The sequence below is a fragment of the Stigmatopora argus genome, chromosome 1 (genome assembly GCF_051989625.1).
Source record: "Stigmatopora argus isolate UIUO_Sarg chromosome 1, RoL_Sarg_1.0, whole genome shotgun sequence".
Classification (NCBI taxonomy): Eukaryota; Metazoa; Chordata; class Actinopteri; order Syngnathiformes; family Syngnathidae; genus Stigmatopora; species Stigmatopora argus.
Window position 1 is genome coordinate 3,968,455 of NC_135387.1, and position 24,136 is coordinate 3,992,590.

The 24,136-nt window shown below is 42.2% G+C and overlaps 3 protein-coding genes and 2 non-coding genes across 5 annotated transcripts; all 5 read left to right on the forward strand.

Annotated features, from left to right (window-relative positions):
• Nucleotides 1-752: 752 nt before the first annotated feature.
• On the forward strand, nt 753-4,833 carry prim1 (DNA primase subunit 1). Its single transcript, XM_077614603.1, has 13 exons — nt 753-1,176; nt 1,499-1,656; nt 1,731-1,837; nt 1,915-1,988; nt 2,065-2,201; nt 2,304-2,362; nt 2,446-2,555; nt 2,658-2,749; nt 2,826-2,958; nt 3,030-3,099; nt 3,174-3,283; nt 4,506-4,604; nt 4,678-4,833. The coding sequence occupies exons 1-13, from the start codon at nt 1,053-1,055 to the stop codon at nt 4,695-4,697; spliced, it is 1,293 nt and encodes a 430-aa protein (XP_077470729.1). The 5' UTR covers nt 753-1,052; the 3' UTR covers nt 4,698-4,833.
• An 853-nt stretch (nt 4,834-5,686) lies between these two features.
• naca (nascent polypeptide associated complex subunit alpha) lies at nt 5,687-16,285 on the forward strand. Its single transcript, XM_077614725.1, has 8 exons — nt 5,687-5,792; nt 6,323-6,397; nt 13,728-13,813; nt 14,010-14,087; nt 14,184-14,330; nt 15,050-15,178; nt 15,268-15,390; nt 15,597-16,285. The coding sequence occupies exons 2-8, from the start codon at nt 6,328-6,330 to the stop codon at nt 15,609-15,611; spliced, it is 648 nt and encodes a 215-aa protein (XP_077470851.1). The 5' UTR covers nt 5,687-5,792; nt 6,323-6,327; the 3' UTR covers nt 15,612-16,285.
• LOC144087337 (small nucleolar RNA SNORD59) lies at nt 13,860-13,931 on the forward strand. Its single transcript, XR_013304691.1, has one exon. It is a non-coding gene; the product is annotated as a small nucleolar RNA SNORD59 (small nucleolar RNA).
• Nucleotides 15,451-15,525, forward strand: LOC144087343 (small nucleolar RNA SNORD59). Its single transcript, XR_013304699.1, has one exon. It is a non-coding gene; the product is annotated as a small nucleolar RNA SNORD59 (small nucleolar RNA).
• An 889-nt stretch (nt 16,286-17,174) lies between the features above and the next one.
• On the forward strand, nt 17,175-22,213 carry LOC144077832 (prostaglandin E synthase 3-like). The gene is made up of 9 exons (XM_077605857.1): nt 17,175-17,525; nt 17,597-17,664; nt 18,592-18,705; nt 18,811-18,880; nt 18,947-19,045; nt 19,127-19,216; nt 21,059-21,112; nt 21,198-21,225; nt 21,312-22,213. The coding sequence occupies exons 2-9, from the start codon at nt 17,645-17,647 to the stop codon at nt 21,335-21,337; spliced, it is 501 nt and encodes a 166-aa protein (XP_077461983.1). The 5' UTR covers nt 17,175-17,525; nt 17,597-17,644; the 3' UTR covers nt 21,338-22,213.
• The last annotated feature ends 1,923 nt before the right edge of the window (nt 22,214-24,136 follow it).

Here is a 24,136-nt window from a genome sequence, read left to right on the forward strand (position 1 = left end):
TTTTTATTTTTTTGTTTATCTTTACCACATCACCATTGTACCCAGGTGGCCCGGTGGATGAGTGGTTAGCGTGTCGGCTTCACAGTGGGAGTCCTGGGTTCAAATCCAGATGGATCCACCTGCATGTTCTCGCCGGGCCTGTGTGGGGTTTCTCCGGGTATTCCGGTTTCCTCCCACATTCCAAAGACAAGTATGGCATTTGACACTCTAAATTGCCCCTAGGTATGACTGAATGGTTGTTTGTCTCCTTGTGCCCTGCGATTGGCTGGCCCCAAATTCAGGGTGTCCCTCGCCTGTGGCCCCAAAGTTAGCTGGGATAGACCCCCCGCGACCCTAGTGAGGATAAAGCGGTTCAGAAAATGAGCTGGGAGATGAGACCATTGTGCCCTGCAATTGGCTGTTATCCATTTCAGGGTGTTCAATGCCTACTGCCCACAGTTGGCTGGCATGAGGCTTCAGTACCCTCGAGAACTTAAGAGCTGAATCGAAAATAAATGAATGAATTAAAAGTACACCACAATTACAGATTTAGACCTCTTGCGCCCCCTGGAGTTAGAAAGGTTTAAATGTCAGCTGTGGTTGAAATTTTGCAGTTTTTAAAGCATGGCGGACCTTTACAACCTTGTTGTTTAGGATTACATACTCAAAATGTGTTGGTTTTATATTACGCAACAATACACCCCACGCGGCGACCTTTCATCAAAAATCTTATTGTGTATCGGCGCTAGGACACACCAATTTTCCCAGAATGCACCTCGGTTCCTGATTGGCATAGCAAAGCTCGCCTATGTCACAGCAGCGAAATCGAATTTAAGGGATAGCGCATATTAATTATATTATTGTAATATTGTCATTTATGTTTCCATCTGAGATTTAAAATCTAGAGTTGTTTTGCTGTCTCGGTTACGTCATGACTTAGATCGTTTCTCATTGGCTCTGTGTGATTACGTAGCCATTTTCCCGCGCTGTGTTCGCTTGTCAATTTAGCTTTGTTGTGAAACTTGTGAATCTGATGTATTACTGGCATTTTACCGACCTGAATATACTGCAAAATGCCGTCAGCTTCATCGTCATCTTCAAATTACGACTCAGCAAGTCTACCGGATTTACTCCCACTTTACTACCGTCGACTCTTTCCCTTTTCACAGTACTACCGCTGGCTCAGCTATGGAGGAGGTGAAACCCCATAATAACGTTTTGTGTGCTAATGGTATTACTTGCTTTTTAACAACCTGCTTGCCGTTGACGGCGATAGACGAACCTGATCTCCTGGCTAAAACGAATGTTTTTTACTTTGACCGCACAGTAACTACGGCATATTACTACTTGTATAAATGAAACATGATCATTCAATGCCACCAATCTCAATTCAAATGGCACCTGTGGTTTACAATGGCAGTAGAAGTTGGAATATCTTTACCACGCATGTTACAGTTAATCATCTGAATGAAATGACACTCATATGTCTGTTTTTTTCTCTCTCCATTTACAACATCAGTGCAGAAAAATTATTTCCAGAACCGAGAGTTCTCCTTCACCCTCAAAGACGACATATACATCCGCTACCAGTCTTTTACCACTCCGAATGAATTGAAGAAGGAAATGCAGAAGATTAACCCTTACAAAATTGATATTGGAGCAGTCTATAGTCACCGGGTATGAGAGAGAGCATAATCCTGCAATTCGGCAGCATTCCATTATTAACACTGTTTGTTGATTTTTGTTCTCAGCCCAGTCAGCATAATACAGTCAAGTCTGGAACCTTCCAGGCTCTGGAGAAGGAACTGGTGTTCGATATTGACATGACTGATTATGATGATGTCAGAAGATGCTGCAGGTCAACTAATAATCAAATGTGTTTTACCCCCTTTGGGGTTTGGAGAGACCCCACTTTAGAGTAAACTTTGTTTACAGTGCTGCAGATATTTGTTCCAAGTGCTGGACCCTGATGACCATCGCTATACAGATCCTGGACAGAGCTCTTCGTGGTATGTCGTCATTTGTTGTACAGTATGTCCCTTCAATGTCTTAAAATCATGTTGATTTGAACTTGTGTTATTCTAGTGGACTTTGGTTTTCAGCACCTCCTGTGGGTGTATTCTGGCAGAAGAGGTGTTCATTGTTGGGTGTGTGATGAAGCCGCCAGGACACTTTCAGTATCTGCTCGATCCGCAGTGGCAGAATACCTCAGTTTGGTCAAGGTAACAGATTTTGGGAACTCTTCATGAATAAATAGGGTAAACTACTTTCACCAGAAGTTGACCCTGCCTTTGTATGTTTGATTTTTTATTTTTTTTCCATAGGGTGGTGAGGAAACAGTGAAGAAAGTGGTGCTGACAGATCCAATTCATCCCTTTATTAGGTATTTCTCTGTAGTTTTGCTATTGTCCTATACGTCAACAAAAACATTGTTTAAAAATGAGTTTTTATTTCTGCTTTCAACAGAGAATCTCTGACAGTGGTGGAGCGATACTTTTCTGTGTATGCATTGCAGGAGCAGGACATACTGGGCTGCAAAGAGTCTGTAGAACAAGTGTTGGCCCTCGTTCCTGATGATATCATTTTTAACTTATGTTTTTCAACTTGTCCTTTTCATCTGTAAAAAAATAAAAATTAAAAATAAACAGGAAATTGAATTGCCCTTAACAGGAGTCTACATGTTCGAAAAGAGTTACAGCAAGACTTCATAAATGAAAACAATCCCCAAAATAGGTGGCAACTCATCATGGAACAAGCCAGAAAGAAACAGGTTGGACTATCTGTGTTTATGTTCAATAATTGCATTTCTTTTCATTATAAGATTATGACATGCTATTTTATCTTAGGTGACTGCCAAGAAGGGCCAGCACTTTGAGAAAGAAATCATGTTACAGTACTGTTACCCACGACTGGATGTGAATGTCAGTAAAGGGGTGAACCATTTGCTGAAGAGCCCCTTCAGTGTCCATCCTAAAACAGGTAGAGTGTGAGGGGTTTTCTATCATGAAGTGGAGTTACAATGTGAAATTATCTTTTTCAAAACTGGTTAGGGCGAATCTCTGTTCCCATGGACCTCACAGAACTGGATACGTTTGACCCCTTCATCGTACCCACTATAAGGTAAGACACAATTTAGTATCTCATGTTGTGTCTAGTTGATATTCTGTAATCTGGGTGATTAAATCCCTTTGTAGTTTAATCTGTAATGAGTTGGATCAAGCCAGGGTGGATGATGTTGAAGAGGATGAAAACTCAGAAGTCAAGGAAAATGAGGAAGAACCTGCAGAGAAACATAAAATAAGAGGTGACTTTTTGGAAGCCATTCAATTTAAGCAAAGTAAAGAATGTAGAATGTAGAAAACCGCCCCTTTACAAATGACTGATTCTTGGTCATAAATCGGTGATAGACACTCATTCCATATCTGTTATATGTGTGCAGAGCTGCCAACTTCTCTAGAATTTCCGGAGTTTACTCCGGGCAAGCAACGTAAACTCCGGGACTCCGGACAACTCCCTAAACTCTGGAAATCAAAAAAAATGTCACTTACATTTTTTTGGAAGCAACCTTTTCGGAAAAGTACCACATTTCCAATTTAAATGCCTCGAAATTCACACCATTGCTACGGCTTGCGCATTTGATTCAACTGCACTGTAAACCGGATGAATTCAATGACACGAGTTACAAGATTAGACAAATGATTCGTCTTGTGCGACTTCAGTTGATTTGGAATCGATTGCATAGGTAGCCTCTATCGCTTTAACATTTTCATATTCGTTTTTTTCACAAGAGAAGTAAGTATTAAGGCTGACTAAACCAGCAGTCTTTTGTTTTGAAATAAATCCTATAATTTCCGGCGTTGTTCTATCTAAAGGAAGAAGGCGTACACAGCACTGGTAAGGCTTATCAATGTGCCTGCTTGGGTTAATCGCAAAATGAATGGCAATTTGAAAGACATTTCTAATAAGAAACCCAGACACTCGCAGAAGTTTATTGGTTCATATTTGACGAAATATCCTATGTTGAAGCCGTCTCCAAAAGGACCGACATGCATGTGCGACTTCAGCATGACACATGGTGGAATTACTGAATGTAAAACACACATAGAAGGACCCAAAATCAAAGATTAACTTATTTTCATCATGCTGTAATTTTTCAATAGTTTTCAAAAAACACAATATTTCAAATCATGTAAAAACATGATAATAATAGTTTGATTTAAATTGTCTTACTTTTTTTTTTTTACATTTTATATTGATTTTCCATGAATCGCAATCACTCCGGAAATGGGACAAGGGTACTCCTGAAATGGGGTCGATGGAGGTTGGCAGCTCTGTGTGTGTAATTGTTACTTTATTCTGGTCCTCTGCCCATCTGTTTGTTGCAAAGTTAAATAATGCAACTTATGTGTCTAGAATATTGTGTGTGTGAAAAACACATTTTCCTTATTTACATTTTTAGCCATCCAATAATATATATAAATTGAGAAAATAAGTAACTAAATCTCTCAACTCCCCTCTTTTCACAGACTTCAAAAGAACCAGTCTGGCAAAATATATCAAGTATTTTGATGCATTTTTGGAGGGGCTCTCTCAGTCACGGAAAGGAGAACTTCTCAGAAAGAATGGTATGTTTTGCTCTATGACATAGATGTTGATGCATATTTAAGTCATTAATTTTCCTCATACTCTTTTTTTTAGATCTTCAAAAGGAATTTTGAGCTGACCATATTCTTTTGGAGCTTCCATATGGGTGCATTTTCTTTGAAAACAACAACATTATTATTCATCTTGTTCATATTGTGAACTGTCTATTATGTGGTTATTGACACATTAATAATTAAACTTCAAAAGGAATTTAGTCTTCTGTTTGTTTTACTCTTCTGTTGTATGGTAGTTTTAGAATGTCCTATTCATCTGATATCAATTTAAAAAACGGCATTACGCAAAAAAAAAAAATCCAAACATCCAAATTTCTCATCTCATTTTCTGAACTGCTTTATCCTCATTGGGGTTGCGGGGGGTGCTGGAGCCATTCCCAGCTGTCTGCGAGCCAGAGGCAGGGGACACCCTGAACAGGTGGCCAGCTGATCACAGAGCACAAGGAGATGGACAACCATGCACACTCACACCCACAACCATGCACACTCACACCCATACCTAGGGGGAATTTAGTGTCCAATCAGCCTGCCATGCATGTTTTTGGAATGTGGGAGGGAACCGGAAAACCCAGAGGATACCCACGCAGGCAAGTCTACAATGTATTTTCCTGTGTCTGTGTTTCCACCTTCTTCCTACTGCAACAAAGTGAATTTCCCAAATACGGGATGAATAAAGTTTAATCTAATCTAAAAAGCGAGCGTACTGTATAACATGTTTCTACCGAACATTAGATGTCCAAACATCATTAGAAATGAGATGGAATGTACATTTTGGCTGAATTTGGTAATAATTTAACACTTTTTTGTGTATTAGGAAATACAGTTTGGTAAATATCTATCAGGTGTTTTTTATAATTAAGATAAATAGATTTATTCTTTAATTGTAATCATTTCATCCTTACATTTGTCTGCTTTCTTTATTGACAGTTTCACTTAATTATACTTTAATATTATGAATTCTGTCATCCTGACCGTAATTTGGGTTGACTGAATTTGTAAAATATAGTTATTTTTGTGACAAAAAACACCAGTGTGGTGAACAGATGGATTTGTTGGTAACCCGGAACAGGAAATTGTGCCAAGCCGGATATCCGATTCGAAACTGGGGTCACAAGTTCTCTCTCGTTGCCATCTTGGGTATAGCATCTTCGGTCGGTGAGTGTCTCCATTCTAAATCTAATGCCATCCAGTTATTTCCTAAATATTACAGTCCTATTAACAGTCTTCAACAATAAATTCAAATTTTTGTTACTAGATAATAACGCAATTTCCCTGTATTTTCCACGTTAAATATATGTGCCTTGTACCGCGGTTAAGCTACTCAAAATGGGGGAGAACATGCTTTCTTTATTTGATGTGTGGCCTGTAACAATCACATTGGTAGTTCGATTAAAATTATAGCCTTTAAGATAGTGACAACTCGTTTAACATTTAAACTGTGTTTTATGTGTAAATCAATGTGGTGCGGCCAGTCCTTAAATAATTGTTTGTAGCATAACGTGGCTAATTTAAAGGTTCCGAGCTAAAGCATGGGTTACCTTACTAGCCCGACAAGTTCAATTAACTGTGACTCATAGAATATACATATCTTATTAATAACAAAGCTAATGTACTTGACAAATCAAACATCGTTAACTTAAACATGTTTGGTTTACCTATGAACTAACTGCTCCGTCTTTTGTTAGCAAACATGCCCGGCGAAGCAACAGAAACGGTCCCTGTCACCGAGCAGGAGATGCAGCAGCCACAAGTGGAGACTGGTTTGTACATTTACATTGTCATAAGCAAGCATGCATTTAGAAATGCTGTAACTAACAGGAACACTGATGTTGTCCTTGGTTCTGCACTCTTATCGTGCTAATAGATCTCTTACATTTGGTATTATGTTTGAGGGGCTTGAGCTGAATTGGTGTAAGATGAGTGGTCTGTATTTGGTGTGCCTGTAACAGCTGATAGTCGTTTTGACTGTCAGCTGCTGTGCGTTGTACATTTGCTGCTGGTTTGTCTTAAGGAGAAGTAACCTAGAACTTTGTTCAGTTTTGTTTAGTGTTATGATCTGACAAATTGATTAGTTGTAGAAAGCATGTTGTGTGTTCACTAAAAGCATTCTTACAAACTCCGGAGACTGAATTAAGCCATCTATATAGTGGGCTTTCACCAAAGATCCCTGCCAACCTTTCGAATTGATTGGACATCTGTCTCCATCGAAGGCAGGCAGTGAGTTAACAGTGACCTAATACACCATTCCTCAAGTCTACAATGTACATTTATTTAATGGCCTGTTTAAATTCCAGCTACACACAAAGACCCAAAAGTGATTTTTGTGAATTGACAGCCAAAAAAAAGGCCCATATCAGGATGCTGTGATAGAGCAACAGAAAATCATTTGTTAATGTCCCGATCAGATACCTTGTATCGGCGTCCGGCGCGGCTACCTTTGGGGTATCGGCGTCCGGCGCGGCTACCTTTGGGGTATCGGCGTCCGGCGCGGCTACCTTTGGGGTATCGGCGTCCGGCGCGGCTACCTTTGGGGTATCGTCCGGTATTGGATTTGGTTACAAGATCGTATCCGCTCAGAGTAGTTGCATGTGTTTTAGTAGTGTCATGCTTTTAGTCTGCTGTAAATCACACCACTATGTAGAGTTGGCCGATGTGACACAAATTATCACGATAAAAAATAGTCTATCGATAATTATCACGATAACAATCACATCTTTTATGTTTCAAATTTGAAACTTCAAACTTCTGTGAATAAATTACTTTCCTCCTTATTCATATATGAAAGTAACTGTTCCCTTACTTTATAAGCAAAGAGAATATGAAATTGATTTTTTTCAAAAGTATTTTTCTTGTTCTGTTGTGCAATAAAGATAAGACAACTCCCTTACTATGAAAAGTATAGAATGAAACCTGCAGATGTTTTGACAGGCGTATTTGTTATTAATTAATCTTCAAACCAAACGTTGCTATGCAATATCTCATTTCATTTTCTGAACCGCTTTATCCTCATTAGGGTCATGGGGTGCTGGAGCCTATCCCAGCTGACTCCAGGCCCGAGGCAGGAGACACCCTGGATCGGTGGCCAGCCAATTGCAGGGCACAAGGAGACGTCAACCATGCACACACTCACACTCATCTAGCAATTTAGAGTGTCCAATCAGCCTACCATGCATTTTTTTGGAATCTGGGAGGAAACCGGAGTACCCGGAGGAAACCCATGCAGGCCCGGGGAGAACATGCAAACCCCACACTAGTGGACGTGACCTGGATTTGAACCCAGGAGTTCAGAGCTGTGAGGCTGACGCACTAACCACACGCCCCGCGTGTGCAATATGAAATAAATAAAATAATCAACTGAAGACATCATCCCCATTGGCAAGCTGACTATTTTCAGCATCACAAAAACAGACCGTGTAAATTTAGCTCACAAATGGCTATTTACAATAAAATAAAATTAAAAAATTGGGTGAACTTAACCCATTTTAACCTAAGATAAGAGGTTTTAGATTTTTGCAATGTTTTCAGAACATTTACACAAAATGGGGAAACACCTTGATATCAAGTAAGCAAATATTAGAGACTGTCCTCAAATGAAGACAGTGTGTTTCGGAGATTTTCAATATGGTTGCGTGTGCGCGGGTATTTACGGGGCTTTTTTAAAATTTTGTTTTATAAAAGCAAGGAACGCCAGGGAGAATTCACTTAGATCTTTTAGTGGATCGGCTTTGTGTTGTCATCTCAATCACTCATTTTGGCCCTGTTATTGTCCTTTTGCGTTCATGCTCCTTGTTAGCCTTTGCTAACCAGGCTAAAACACATTTCCTTATCATCTCCTGGGCATTGGTCTGGAACTAGCATTCATCTCGCAACAGTGTCCCCGGTCCCTGGTGGTCGGGTGGTGTAATTGCAGTTTAAAATGATCAATTTTTTATCAAAAGTTTTTATTACTGTTATTGACAAATTATTTTTCGCGATAATTATCGATATCATTTTATCACCCAGCTCTACATACCACTAAGCAATAATTTCCCCTGAGTAAGAATGACAGTAACAGATTAATGTGTTGTACATACTTCATTATATAACATATTTCAATTCTTGACTTTAAAACAACACTGATTCATCATTTACTGGTTACAGTATATTTTGCATAATTTTTACTGTCTAAAAATATGGGACACTTCGACACTAGACTGAACAGATAACAAGAAAACAAAGAAGAACAACCATCTTTTTTTGCACAAAGAATGTTTCGATCAGTTTCTGGATTTTCTAGAATATGTATGAATTTGATCTAGTTTTTTATTGAATGTTTTTAATATTATCGTTGAGAAAATTATTTCACGATTACAAATCGTTGTCGTTTTACCACCATTGTCTACTTTTATCAATATTAAAAGAAGGCTCTCCATCTCGTTATGAATGTCATTGCGCAGCTTGGAAATTATGGTTAGTTCTTTGGAAGGCTTGATACCCTTTATAGCAGGGGTGGCCAAATCCGGTCCTCGAGAGCCCCTATCCAGTCTGTTTTCCATATCTCCCTCCTCTACCACATCTAAATCAAATGATCACCTCATCAACAAGCTGTCCAGAAGCTTCATACCCATCCAGATTATTGGATTCAGGTGTGTTGGTGGAGGGAGATATGGAAAACAGACCGGAAAGGGGCTCTCGAGGACCAGACTTGGCCACCCCTGCTTCCAAAAGGACTAACCATAATTTCCAAGCTGCGCAATGACATTCATAACGAGATGGAGAGCCTTCTTTTAATATTTAGTATGCACGACTGACCAATATTAATATTCAGGATTGGGGTCAATTTTGATTCCATCTATGCATCTGAGGCAGAGGTCTCCAAACCGGTCCTCGAGGGCCGCTGTGGGTGCACGTTTTTGTTCCAACCGATCCAACACAACAGTTTAACCAATGAGGTTTCTGCTGAAAAAAGAAGCACCTGACTGCAATCCACTGTTTGCACTTCTAGGATACCAGATTGGTGGAAAGGTTTCCTCTTACTGGTTGGAACGAAAACCCGCACCCACTGTGGCCCTTTCTGGAATAGTTTGGGGACCACTGATCTAATGGCTGACATGGTTAATAAAGGAAATGTATATTCTTTTCTCCTTTATTTACTGTATGTCGGCTGAAATTCTGTACTTTCACACCTAAAATCGGAAGTTGTGTGTCTTGTTAGGGTGACCAGTGATTGTTAGCTTGAGCTCTAAAATTTGAAATGTCAGGGCTAAAATAACACCTGGTGAGTTTGCTGTGTCGAATTGAAAATAAGCTCTGCATTTTGAATGTCTTACATCAAACCTTAGTGAAAGGAAAGAATCACTATTCTAACCCTAAAATTATGGTTGTGTCTTGGTTTGATTTTTTAACCTGCATGGGAAACACTTGAGCATACCCATTTAAATATAAATTAAAGTTTTTTTTTATTCAGCTACACCACCAGCCACTGCTTCCACCCAGCAGAATCAAACAGGCTCTGGCCCTACTGAACCCAAAGGCAAAGATGCCAAAAGTGCTCAGGTTTCCTCTGATCCAAAGGCTGTTCCTGGCAGAAGGAAACGCTCTTCTATGTCTGCCTCTTCCTCCTCTCCCACATCCCCAAAATCCACTCCTTCAATCCCATTGTCACCGGTTCAATCCCCCTTAGCTTCCTCACCTTCACCTATTCAGGGTGCTCATTTTACCCCAAAAGTTGTGAAGGCAGGCAAAGATGAAAAAAAACAGAAAAGCGAGTCCTTTTTGCCTAAACTTACCTCCCAGGATGTCAAGTTCTTTGGAGAAAGTAATAAGTCATTGGGTACTAAGCAAGTTTTTGATCTTAACTCTGCCCTAACTGAGCCAAAACATACATTGTCACCTGGTGTAAAACCTGTTGCACACCCAACAACACTTAAAGTTAGCCCAAAGCCTGCTGTGGCAGCTTCAGATTATCTTGCTTCTAGCCCTTCCAAATGTTCTGAAGATTTGCTGCCACATGCATCTGTTCCTGCTGATGATGATCTGCCACCGCTCATTCCACCTACAAAATTTAACAAATTTGCAAATAAAAGCAGTCCCAATGCCCCTATAGAAATATCTAAAATACAATCTCGATCTGGTCAAATCAAGGCAGACAAAGAACTGGAGCCTGAGGAAACTGTTCTAATTAAAGAACTTGCTAAAGCCTCAACTGCCACTGCTAAAACAATACATCAATCTCAGACAAAAGGCACCGAAACGATTTCAAAGGACAATCCCAGCTTTCCTGGGACTAAGCCATCTGCTCCTCTAGGGGTCACAAAGTCAGCCATCAAGCTCAAATCTGCTCCCATGGAGGTGGCAAAACCAACCTCTCAGGTTGGACATACTCCAGTGGGGGCTGCTGAACCAGGCTCACGAGACAAAAAAAATCCTAAGGAGGCTGTCAAAGCAGCCCATCAGGTTAAATCAGATCCTGTGCAGTTTGATTCTGTAGACGCGCTGAAAGCCATCCCACAAGACACGTCTGTTAAACCTGCTACAATTGATATTGCCAAGCCACAGGTGCAAGAAAAGCTTGCTTTTGTTAAATCTGCGAAGCCTGTGCCTTTGGAGTCTTCCAAGTCAGCCCCAGAAGGCAAGGCTGCCAAGCTAACCGGAGAGAACAAGCATGTCCCAGTGATGGCTTCCAAGTCACCACCACAGGGCAAGTCTACTCCAGTAGAGGTTGCCAAGCCAGCCTCTCAAGAGAAATCTGCTCCTATGAAAGTTGTCAAGGTTGCTCCTGTGGAGGGTTCCAAGGGCCCCAAGCCGGCGCCGCAGGACAAGGCCCCCAAGCCGGCGCCGCAGGACAAGGCCCCCAAGGCGGCGCCGCAGGACAAGGCCCCCAAGGCGGCGCCGCAGGACAAGGCCCCCAAGGCGGCGCCGCAGGACAAGGCCCCCAAGGCGGCGCCGCAGGACAAGGCCCCCAAGCCGGCGCCGCAGGACAAGGCCCCCAAGCCGGCGCCGCAGGACAAGGCCCCCAAGCCGGCGCCGCAGGACAAGGCCCCCAAGCCGGCGCCGCAGGACAAGGCCCCCAAGGCGGCGCCGCAGGACAAGGCCCCCAAGGCGGCGCCGCAGGACAAGGCCCCCAAGGCGGCGCCGCAGGACAAGGCCCCCAAGGCGGCGCCGCAGGACAAGGCCCCCAAGGCGGCGCCGCAGGACAAGGCCCCCAAGGCGGCGCCGCAGGACAAGGCCCCCAAGGCGGCGCCGCAGGACAAGGCCCCCAAGGCGGCGCCGCAGGACAAGGCCCCCAAGGCGGCGCCGCAGGACAAGGCCCCCAAGGCGGCGCCGCAGGACAAGGCCCCCAAGGCGGCGCCGCAGGACAAGGCCCCCAAGGCGGCGCCGCAGGACAAGGCCCCCAAGGCGGCGCCGCAGGACAAGGCCCCCAAGGCGGCGCCGCAGGACAAGGCCCCCAAGGCGGCGCCGCAGGACAAGGCCCCCAAGGCGGCGCCGCAGGACAAGGCCCCCAAGGCGGCGCCGCAGGACAAGGCCCCCAAGGCGGCGCCGCAGGACAAGGCCCCCAAGGCGGCGCCGCAGGACAAGGCCCCCAAGGCGGCGCCGCAGGACAAGGCCCCCAAGGCGGCGCCGCAGGACAAGGCCCCCAAGGCGGCGCCGCAGGACAAGGCCCCCAAGGCGGCGCCGCAGGACAAGGCCCCCAAGGCGGCGCCGCAGGACAAGGCCCCCAAGGCGGCGCCGCAGGACAAGGCCCCCAAGGCGGCGCCGCAGGACAAGGCCCCCAAGGCGGCGCCGCAGGACAAGGCCCCCAAGGCGGCGCCGCAGGACAAGGCCCCCAAGGCGGCGCCGCAGGACAAGGCCCCCAAGGCGGCGCCGCAGGACAAGGCCCCCAAGGCGGCGCCGCAGGACAAGGCCCCCAAGGCGGCGCCGCAGGACAAGGCCCCCAAGGCGGCGCCGCAGGACAAGGCCCCCAAGGCGGCGCCGCAGGACAAGGCCCCCAAGGCGGCGCCGCAGGACAAGGCCCCCAAGCCCGCCCCGCAGGACAAGGCCCCCAAGCCCGCCCCGCAGGACAAGGCCCCCAAGCCCGCCCCGCAGGACAAGGCCCCCAAGCCCGCCCCGCAGGACAAGGCCCCCAAGCCCGCCCCGCAGGACAAGGCCCCCAAGCCCGCCCCGCAGGACAAGGCCCCCAAGCCCGCCCCGCAGGACAAGGCCCCCAAGCCCGCCCCGCAGGACAAGGCCCCCAAGCCGGCGCCGCAGGACAAGGCCCCCAAGCCGGCGCCGCAGGACAAGGCCCCCAAGCCGGCGCCGCAGGACAAGGCCCCCAAGCCGGCGCCGCAGGACAAGGCCCCCAAGCCGGCGCCGCAGGACAAGGCCCCCAAGCCGGCGCCGCAGGACAAGGCCCCCAAGCCGGCGCCGCAGGACAAGGCCCCCAAGCCGGCGCCGCAGGACAAGGCCCCCAAGCCGGCGCCGCAGGACAAGGCCCCCAAGCCCGCCCCGCAGGACAAGGCCCCCAAGGACAAACATGTGGTGGCTGAGATGGTTCAGGCAGAGAAATCAAATCAAAAGGCCGAACCCAAATCAAATGCAAAAACAAAACAAGTTAAGAAAAAAATTGTTGAGCAGTCTCCTGTTGCTGACCCATCTTCCGAAAAGCTGGCATTTGCTGAGGCTGTAGTCCAACCTGATGTTGAGGTAATAAATTCGGTCCCATCGTTCAAAACTGCCCCTACAAGTGATAAAACCCAAGCCCAGTTGGAGACTTTGGTCAACAATGATGAGGGTATTTCTATTTATCTTCTTTCTTGTTGCTCTATGTCCTAATGTCACGTAAATGGGTAGTTTACCACACACATAAGCACATTGTTTGAATCTCTTTACTAATCTTAAAAATCAAAACTTTAAAATGTGATGTTAATAATTGGGTTTTATTGTGAAGCGATTAACGATTTGGTTGATTATATATTTCCGCCCCTTAATATTCAATGCAGTACATGTGGAATGTTGGGGGCAAGCTGAAATTCTGATGTATCAAACATGTTTAAGGATTTTTCAGGAGAAGAAAATGTCTATTATTTTCACTGCTGCATTTTCTTACAGTAGGTGTTTTGATGAAAATTTTAGGTTCTGGTACAGAGTCGGAGAGTGATGATTCGGTCCCTGAACTGGAGGAACAGGACTCTGCACAGACACAGACACAGCAAGCACAGGTAAGGAAGGCTAAAGCCCCTTTTGTGGTATTGGCCAAACATTGTTGCTTCGCTGATGATTTAGACATTGACTTTCGTTCTTCTGAGCCTTCTGAAGCCAACCTTTGTCCTGAGAAGTTTTTAGTTTTTTAATCAAAGGTGCTCAATTTAATTTTCTCGGTCCACGTAAATTTGGATGAACTTTTGCCTGCCATAGGTTGCAGCCGCCGCTGAACTAGATGAGGAACCGGTCAGTAAAGCCAAACAAAGCCGCAGTGAAAAGAAAGCACGAAAGGTAATCTTGAATTGCTGTTTTAAAAAAACTCCCTTTTGAGTTCCTCGACTTAAATCATTACTATTGGACTTTTTTTTTGTGTGGATTTTTGTATAGGCGATGTCAAAGCTCGGCCTCAGGCAGGTCACAGGCGTCACCAGAGTCACAATTCGCAAGTCCAAGAACATCTTGTTTGTCATCACCAAACCAGACGTCTACAAGAGCCCGGCATCAGACACCTACATAGTGTTCGGGGAAGCTAAGGTATAACACCCGATAATACATTGTCATGCCGCCCTCATGTAGCCAGTCGCAAGGAAAATCCTCTTGAACTACCGTATTTGTTATATATAACGCACAAAATTTTGTGCCCAAAAACTACAGCGTTATACCCGAATCACGGTGAAACACTTCCCTTTGCCGGAGAAAAAGTCCCCTCTGCGGCTGTTATGTATAATGGGAGACGTAGAACCTGTCTTTGTCCGCAAGACGGCAACAATCTACCTTTTTTCCCTCAAAAGCCAGCCTCACTAAATAGCCTTCTGCAACTTTATAGGGTAATAGTAGGACTTTTTTTTTTTTTAAAGTTGCTCCGGGGAAACGAGTCTGCCCAGGGAGTGCTATCCTTGCTCAAGAAAAATGCAGTGAAGTGTTTGGTGAATCTGATGATGATCAATCAGACTTAAAACAATTTTAAATATGATGAATTACACTTTAGAATTTCAAATTGTAAATTCCATTTGAGAATTGCATTTATGTTGGTAGTAGTTTGTTTTACCAGGTTTTTGTACCATATGTTGTGAACAAATGTTTTGTCATGCCGACACGTTTTCAGCATTTGCCAGTTACCAGCACTGGTGCAATCCTTGGTGTGAGCTGAGGAAAAACTATTTTTAAAAAAATATACAAATTTTTAGTTCCAAATTATGGGTACACATTATGCTCGAATTAATACGGTATTTTGTGATCACGTTATATTCCAGATCGAAGATCTGTCACAGCAAGCCCAGCTTGCTGCCGCAGAAAAATTCAAAGTTCAGGGAGAAGCTGTATCAAACGTTCAGGAAAACACACAGACGCCAACAGTACAGGAGGAGAGCGAAGAGGAAGAGGTGAGGAGTAATCAAACATTAGGCAAGCTGGCAAATGTCCCATTATTCCCTCTAATTTCCTCAATTTGTTCCTCATCCTGCTGTTTTAGGTTGATGAGACCGGAGTTGAGGTCAAGGATATCGAACTCGTTATGTCACAAGCCAACGTGTCACGGGCAAAGGCTGTGCGTGCGCTGAAGAACAACAACAATGATATTGTCAATGCTATAATGGTAAGTTATCTGAGGATGTTTAATGTGATGAATCCATGTCAAATAGTTTCCTGAAAGAACTCTGCAGTGATGATTGAAACAGTGACTTTCGTTCTTCTGAGTTTGTCTGAAGCCAAGATATCTGTCCTGAGTAGAGATGCTCTTTAATAGCTTGGTAAGGAATGAAATAATTATTGTAGTTGACCAATTCTTTCTTTTCATTGCAGGAGTTGACGATGTAAATCCTTTCAAGAAGTGTTTGACGAAAGCTTGCTGATTCAATATTAGCTCATTTATAGAATTTATACCCAAGATGGAAATAAAATGTCTCAACAATATACAAAGATGTTTCTAATGATTTCTATAGATAAATATTTAATTTTGTTTGTTTGTTTGATGGTTTGCTCATGAGAAACATTCACCCATTTATATGGAAAATCACTGTGGCAGCTTCCTTGGACACCTGCTGATTGTTTGGGGAGCCTGGGACACTGCCCTTATAAGAAAGTGCAAGCATGCTGCAGACGAGCTGTGCGGAATTCTTTCGACTTTACAGAACAATACACTATTGCGAGACATTGCATACACTGTCAGATGAGCATAAATTAATTGACAATGAAGCATTGTTCTTTGCTGTTGGTTCTGTACAATAACACATTTTAGCGCCGAAAAAACTGCTCAAAGTTGTGTTACTTGATGAAAACATTTTGTTGTGGATCTAAATGAGGATTAACCCTTTAGTTGTAAAGAACTGAATAACTACAAAGTACATATAACAATTGATTTTTATTTATTTTTTTGTCCTAGCTGCTTTGATGATTAATTTCCTGTCTAATTGTAGGCTTATCTCTAATGTTGAGACCTCACAAGGGGATATTGTGCTCCACTCTGCTGTATTAAAGATCCAACATTGGAATTGACATTGTTATTTAGAACCAAAACAAAGTTCATCAGTTTAATGACAATAAATAAAAAGGTTAGACACCTGGGCAAAAAATAATAATTCAAAAAAAATATATATATTTGAAAAATAATTCAAAAATTATTTTGAAAATAAAGAAAAAAATTCTAAAAAAACCAACCCGAAAATAAAAAATTTGAAAAGCGAAGAAAAAAATACAAAAGACAACCCCAGAAAATTAAATGAAAAACGGAGGTTTCAAAAAACGCCAAAAATTACTTTGAAAATCAAATAATAAAATTATTTAAAAAACAACCTGAGAAAAAAATATTTTGAAAAATGAGGGGGGAAATTAATTAAAAAAACAACCCCAGAAAATTAATTTAAAAGCTGAAGATTCAAGAAATAATTTAAGAAAAAAAATATTAATTAGAAAAACGTCTAAGGCATTTTTTTAAGGTAAATGCAATAAGCTTGCGTAGCATCCGGAAATATATCCGGCAAATAAAAATGGGAGTTTGGGTGGAATGGTGTTGCTGTGGTAACATTAAACAATCCCCAAAAAAGGTCAATTATATGTCCAGAATTAACCAGTCTGAACAGGATCTAATAAGATCATAAAATGGATGTAATAGTTCATCTTTGAGTGCCATTCACGGTGAGACAATTCGATCCCTGACAGCCCCTCTGTCAAATTGGATTAAACGTCTATTGCGGGCAATGGCAGTGAATGAGTTAATCACCTTGACGCGTTAAAATACAAGGTTCACAACTATTAAAAGGTCGCGGTAAATGTAGACCAGACATGGCCACGATAATTGAAAAATTGCAAAGTAGGATCACCCCTATTATAACTAGGTACTCTTTTTTAGTGCTGAGTCCTAGTAGTAAGTGGAAGACAGGGGAGTGGATTCCATTTGCGAGTTTGGTGGATTTTCACATTTTTATGAACTTTAAAAAATATATATAATTAACAGCAAAAAATGGCAAAGACGTGAATTCGGGATAATTGAAGTCGCGATAATCGAGGGAAGACTATATTTAGGGGGAGATGTCCGTTTTACGATTAGACGCAAATTTGTAAAACAGAAAAGAAGTTGGGACGTGCTGAAGTCGTATCAATCGCGTCAGGTGGCGGCGGCAGCAGCCCTCGACACGACAGTCAAAAACGAAACCTCTAGAAAGGTCTAGTCGAGTGGACGTACGCCTTCCTCCATTGCTATTCACGAAGCCACACTACGTAACAACACACTCGGTCAATTTTCTCCCCTGGCTTGGTGACGTTTTGCGTTGCTCGTGTGTAACTAACGCTTCTTTACTCCACAGCCATTTGGCGTTCTCTTCGCGAGACTGTTTTGTCCCCCAAAGAAGACAATGACTTCCCATCAAGAAGCGTAAGTTGTATGACCCAGTCAGGGCTGAAAACTGGAAATACTTATTGCTAACATTAGCCTCCCGATGAACATGCTGCGGTAATGGCGGGAGACTGGCCTTTACCTAGCTTAATTGTGAGCTATCATGAACCAGCTATGTGTTAAGCAAATTCAGTCCACTTTTTAAAATAGTCTTGATCGTGTTCCTTACTGTGTACGCAAAGATCCGTTTGGAATATGACTACTTTATTTAGTTTTACGTTACGGCGTATGTCAGGTGCACCGCATGGCTCAACTAACTCTTCTTAGGCGTGTTAGCACATAGAATTCATTCAACTGCATTTTTGCCGCTTCTAATGAATATCAGATTCGTGCTTAAGGACTGCGGGGTTCTTTTGAGGTTTTATAGTCGACAGTATAGCCATCATTGAAAATAAGAATTTTATGAGTGATCCAGGTCATTTTCCGTTCATCTATAAAGAGGATTTGGCTCATCATGGTAGCAATTCATTGAATTGTCTGTAGAGGTTTGTAGAGGATCGTGCCAATTGAAATGCACTGTATACTTAAAATATTTCAACTCAACATTAATTGTAACTTTCCGTCAAGAATGAGTGGCATATTTCAACCAAAATTACCTTTAAACGTAAAATTAGGAGACTTTTTAATACGGAATGTTCCTCTGTCGTTTGATGCTGTCGTCACCTGATACTGACATTTATTTTTTAACAAAGTAGAGGAATGGATTATATATCAGTACTCCAGCCTATTAGCCTGTTATTGCTTTTGTTTAAATGTAGTTTTAAATTATAGTTAAATTTGTTTGAACAGTATTGTTGTAATTTTGTCTTTTTTCCAAATCTTATGAAGTAAAATTTGAAATGCAAACATTGTTTATTGAACTATAATGATTGATTGAAAATGAATTCTTTGTTTTTTTCTTCACAGGCATCCAGCCAGTGCCAAGTGGTACGATACTAGGGATTGTGTTTTTATAGAGTTTTGTGTAGTGGACAGCAAAAATGTAAATGTCACTTTTGACAAAACAAAATGTGCTTTCAGGTATGGAATATTCACTTGAAAATGAATTTGGTCAGACCCATAGACAAACAAAATCAGACAAGGGAGGGTGCGGTAATAAAATGTTGTTGTTTTTAACCCCTACAGTTGTGTTGGAGGAACTGACAATGTCAAACATGACAATGAAATAGAACTTTTTGATGCCATTGATCAAAATGTAAGTATTGTATTGCTTCACTTATGTGTTTCCCCATCCTCACAAGCAATGCCTTTCTGAGTCCAGGATTCCAAACACAAACGCACAGATAGATCTGTGTTGTGCTACTTGCGGAAAGCACAGCCAGGCAAGTCATGGCCTAGGCTTACCAAAGAGAAAGTTCAGGTCGGTTGGCTTTCGAAGTTGTCAAACGTTTTAAAATTACCTAAAGGGTTGAATGACTTTTTATGGGGTGTGTCTCCACAGCCACGGTGGGTCAGCCTTGACTTTAACAACTGGAAACAGTGGGAGGATGACTCGGAGGAGGAGATGGGCAACTTTGATCAATTCTCAGATGTAAGAACTCTTGAAATATACAATATTTTTTAAAGCCAAAATACAGGTCTCATTCTAAATTCCAACTAAAATGTGACTGCCATAGTTATAACACTTGACATGACAGATGCTGAATTTAAGAGTATGTGCACAGTACTTGGAATGATTACATAGTTGTTTGTGGATAAAATATATGTAGTACTACTATTTGCTATTCTATGGCCTAAGGCAGGGTTGGGCGAACTGGTCTTTGAGGGCTGCTGTGGGTGGAGGTTTTTGTTCCAACCGATCTAGTACAGACAGTTTAACCAATGGAGTTTCTGCAGAAACAAGAAGCACCTGACTGCAATCCACTGATTGCACTTGTAGGACACCAGATTGGTGAAATGGCGTCCTCTTTATGGGTTGGAATGAAAATCTGCACCAACTGCGGCCCTTTTGTGGAATAGTTTGCCCGCCGCTGCCCTAAGGGCCCCACTGGGTCTTTGTTTAGTATACACAAGTGTCCAAACCGGTCCTCAAGGACCACACTGGGTGCCGGTTTTCATTCCAACCAAAGAAGAGGTTACATCACCAATCTGGTGTCCTAAAAGTGTAATCAGTGGTTTACTGTCTGTGCTGGATCAGTTGGAACAAAAACTTGCACCCACTGTAGTTTCGACACCCCGGGCTTAGCACAAGCAGCCACATTTACATCACAGGATTAGCTATTAAAGCGCCACTAGGAGTCACTATTGTTATGTTAACCTTTCTGTCTGTTATACCACCTCATTTTTTTTTTAATTTGGAAAAAGCATTAGTTAATTTTCATTATGCGGTTAAAATTATTTGACAAATTGGTTCCAGAATTACTGTGTTTTCACGCCTATAGGGCTCACCGACTTAAAAGGGCGATGTCTCAGTTGCAGGTGAAATTTGTGTTTTGCCCAAACACAATGCAATTCAGCTCAATGGGCGCAACATTACGGTAATGCTAGCATGCACGCTAGTGTATGTTTCATGCTGGCACTACCATAATGTTGCACATGTTTTAAAAAAGGCAGCAGGAGCAAAACTGAGTTTGATTGTGCATTATTTACGTTATGTGTGCTCACGTTAATATAAGTCAAAGCATTTAAACATACAAATCCGTCAGAGTTATGGCCGTGGGCTTTTGATGCAGACCCGCTTGGGTGAATGCTCGCCTTGCTAGCCGACACATTAGCCCAGGCATCCACAACGCTTTTTAACAAATCTTCGTGTAATTCGCTCGATGCTGCCTGTCAGTCTTTGTACAACTATGTTTGCCATCGGACATCTATCACTCCCAAGCCGTTCGCCTTACATCCCCGTAAACTCAGCTTTGTTCATTTCAAATACAGTAAATGAGGACATTGCTAGTTTTGTGGCTGATGATTGATTTAAAAAAATAACATGAGAACACTGTTAGCTACAAACAAATGCACTTAATCTCAGACCACTACATATTTTTTCAAAACAGAATCTAACATGCAACATAGGCTATCATGCATGCGCTTATTAGTACGGAGCGCCTTATGTATATTTTGAATACAGAAGTTGCCCTGTAACTGAGACTGTGCCTTTGATGCGCCATATGGTCACGAAAATACGGTACTCTACTTGGCAAATGTGTATGTTTGTCAAACTTTTGTCACGGAACCCAAACATGAAGGAAAAAACAGCCATTTAGTTTTTGGTCAAAATAATTGATTAATGAAAAATACAAATTTAGTTATTGGGTGCTGGAGTTTTCCACCTAACACCAATGATGCGCTTTATGAAGTTGTCCAAAAAAGTGATAAGGGGTATGCAAAATAGTGTACACCAATGTTTTATTGTTGATTTTTTTTCTCCTTCTTACAGATGATGAATAACATGGGTGGTGATAATTTCCAACCTGACCTGGATGGTGATGAGGTAAGATTTTTTTGGGTTTTTAATACAGCTTCATTCAGGAGACTTTCCCATGTTTTACTTGATTGTTCACCTTTTCATTTTTCAGGATGACTCTGCAGACAGTGATGATGAAAGTAAGAAATCCTTTCTTTCTCATTTAACATAATTCTTGGTGATTTCTGTGTTTTTGACTGGAAAGTAATCATAGTTCTCCTTTCAGAAATGCCAGATTTGGAAGTGAACTGAGATCCCATTGAAGGAAAAGATCAATAGACAAAGGAAGCAAACAAAATTGACACTTTTACACTTTTTTTCAAAGGCAGTGAACATAAAAATAATGTACTGTTGGCAGGCGTAATTAAATGCATAGCCTGTGCTCTATGCTACTGTGAAGCTGCATGGTAGTGTACAGAGCCGCTATCTCCACTTCCATTTGCTGTACTGCACGTCGGGTATCTTGCTTTACTGTTATATGACCAACGAAGCACATGATATTGGAAAAAGCTTGTCCCCAATTAAGCAATATATGTTGATCAGATTGACTAACAGTTTGTGATTTATGATTAGTTGAACTTTTGTCAAAATGTTGTGGTTTCAAGTCAGATAATAGTGTAGAAGAAAATGATTTAAGAAAAAAATACTTGCGGTCTCTCAAGCCTTCCATGTGCAGTGAATTAGATAACCAGTCTTTTTTGTTTCTGTAACTTAAAACTTCCTGCTTACATGTTTCCATTGTTTATATGAAATGACAGATGGCTTCATATGAAATCAAACATGTTTCATCTGTCCAATAACTATACTGAGATATTGTGAATGGAGTATTTCCCCATTTGAATATCTTTACTGCACCTCTCTCGACCATCCCAACATGACCTGACTCTGCAGAATTAAGTTCAAACTGCTTGCAGTCTTCATCTTCTGGCTTCTATGCTCCCAATCTACTATAGAACCTTGCTAGTAACGGTTGTGTCTGAAAGATGCTGTGCTGTATAATGACCAAATTCTATTTACACGGTGAACAAAAAATGTACGAGGAGACATGTTGAATTTCAGTGCGGTGAATATTCTTTTTTGTCTACATATTTCTAATAAACAGAGAAATCTCAGATGCTCACATCTAAACTGACATGACTTTTGTATTGATGTGCAACAAAATATTGTCCCTACACAATGAAAAATCTTAACACACACTTTATTTAAACAACAATTACATAATAATGCTTACTCAAAGTATTTAGGATTGCATTGTGAATTGCTTGACCTGATAGTGGAATAAATGTTTACACTTGAGTTGTTTTTCTAAATAAAAAATTAAAGTTTTGGGAAACAGGCATTTTGTGATGACAATTACACCAATGAAGCAGTGGCGGGCGGTGCATTTTCTGGTAGCGCCTTCAACGTATCAATCCAACCCTCAAAAACTATTTTATGGCTATAAAACCTCTACTGCAGCTACAGCTGCGACACATAAAAAATAATCAATAAATTAATGCACAAAAATGGGGTAAAATCCACTTCCTAGCAGCATTTCATTATTAAATACAAATACTGGAGCTTTTCAGACATTAAAACCAGGCCAGGGGGGTGATTTTCCCGGGAAAAGACAGCGATGAACGTCAATGGCGTACGGGCAAACATTGCCCGAAAATGGGGTAAAATCCAGCCGAAAACAGCATTTATTGATTAAATACAAATACTGGAGCTTTTTAGACATCAGAATCGGGCCCGGAGTATCATAGTCCGTTTTGAAAATAGCTTTAAATCAACACAGCAATATACTATTTGCTTGTGGAGCTAAGTTAGCGCGCTGAAAGTGCCCCACACACCATTTTCCCGGCTGTAACAGGCTTGCTAGCTTCGGAGTTGACCGCCCTTTCTTAATGATGTCCATTTTTTTCTGGAAAAGTCCGTCTGGAAAATAGCTTTGTGAGCAAACAGAATCCATTTGTTTTTGCTTCTGTCGGCCATTGTGGGTGGAGTTTGCGATCTCGGCTGCCTCGGGTACTGCTTTGGCCCGCCTACTAGCCAATCATAGTTTGTGAAAGCAATGACATGTCCCAGCCAGCAAAATGCTAACACCTATGAAAAATCATTGTGGGGTTGCCAACTCGAAATCTGATTGGTTAAAAGCAACAGTCTAGTTTAATGCAGCAGAGCCTGCAAGAACTGATTGTGAAGGCTTTGAGGCAGATCTGATCTGGCAACAAATAATGGCTGAAATGTGATTGGTTAAATGCTTCAATATGAAAACACATCTGGAAGCAGTGCAACCAGGGGGAAAAGCAATGAAAGGAAGCCAACAGACCATTTGGAATAATAAGTATTGATGGACAAAATATAATATGATTCAGATATTTCTTAGGCCAGCAGAGAAGGCCTTGAAGGCCCTGACGGCCCACCACTGAAATGAAGATGGGCTTGACCACGTGTATTTTATGAGTTGTAACAACTAGAAAGTGTAATTTGGGACAGTCAAATTGATTAGCTAAAATAGCACTGACTAATATAAAATATTGTGTGGCCATCTCTATAAAGAGAAAGACAACACCCTTTTCACATCCATTCCTGTAGAATCTTGTTTTACAATTAAAATATTTGAATTTTCCATTGTGTTATAGTGGACAGAAACAAATAAAAACCTTCCAGTTCAAATGGATTTCCATCAGTGGCAGCCAATGAGTTCAATGCTTGGAGCAATCATTTTACACATGAAAGTTATTTAATGGGTACTATTGCCTTGCCCTAAGGCCCGGTGGATCGAGTGGTTAGCGTGTCGCCTCACAGCTGTGGGGTCCTGGGTTCAAATCCAGGTCGGTCCACCTGTGTTGAGTTTGCACGTGACCGGACGTTTGGTCAACGGATTCGTCGAACGGACGTTTCATCGAATGGACGTTTCGTTGAACGGACGTTTCGTCGAATGGACGATTCGTCGAATGGACGTTTGGTCGACGGATTCGCCACCGGACATTTCGTCGAACGGACAATTCGTCGCCGGATTCTCTTATAATCATGAGAGAGTGAGAGAAAGAGAGACAGCTCTCAAAA

Coding starts and splice junctions, on each gene's coding strand:
- naca (XM_077614725.1), top strand. CDS start 6,328: ATGCCCGGCGAAGCAACAGAAACGGTCCCTGTCACCGAGCAGGAGATG. Junction 6,398..13,727: donor GCAGCCACAAGTGGAGACTG/GTTTGTACATTT, acceptor TGAAAATTTTAG/GTTCTGGTACAGAGTCGGAG. Junction 14,088..14,183: donor GTGAAAAGAAAGCACGAAAG/GTAATCTTGAAT, acceptor ATTTTTGTATAG/GCGATGTCAAAGCTCGGCCT.
- prim1 (XM_077614603.1), top strand. CDS start 1,053: ATGCCGTCAGCTTCATCGTCATCTTCAAATTACGACTCAGCAAGTCTA. Junction 1,657..1,730: donor GAGCAGTCTATAGTCACCGG/GTATGAGAGAGA, acceptor TTTTGTTCTCAG/CCCAGTCAGCATAATACAGT. Junction 2,959..3,029: donor CAGTGTCCATCCTAAAACAG/GTAGAGTGTGAG, acceptor AAAACTGGTTAG/GGCGAATCTCTGTTCCCATG.
- LOC144077832 (XM_077605857.1), top strand. CDS start 17,645: ATGACTTCCCATCAAGAAGC. Junction 19,046..19,126: donor TTACCAAAGAGAAAGTTCAG/GTCGGTTGGCTT, acceptor GTGTCTCCACAG/CCACGGTGGGTCAGCCTTGA. Junction 21,226..21,311: donor TGCAGACAGTGATGATGAAA/GTAAGAAATCCT, acceptor TTCTCCTTTCAG/AAATGCCAGATTTGGAAGTG.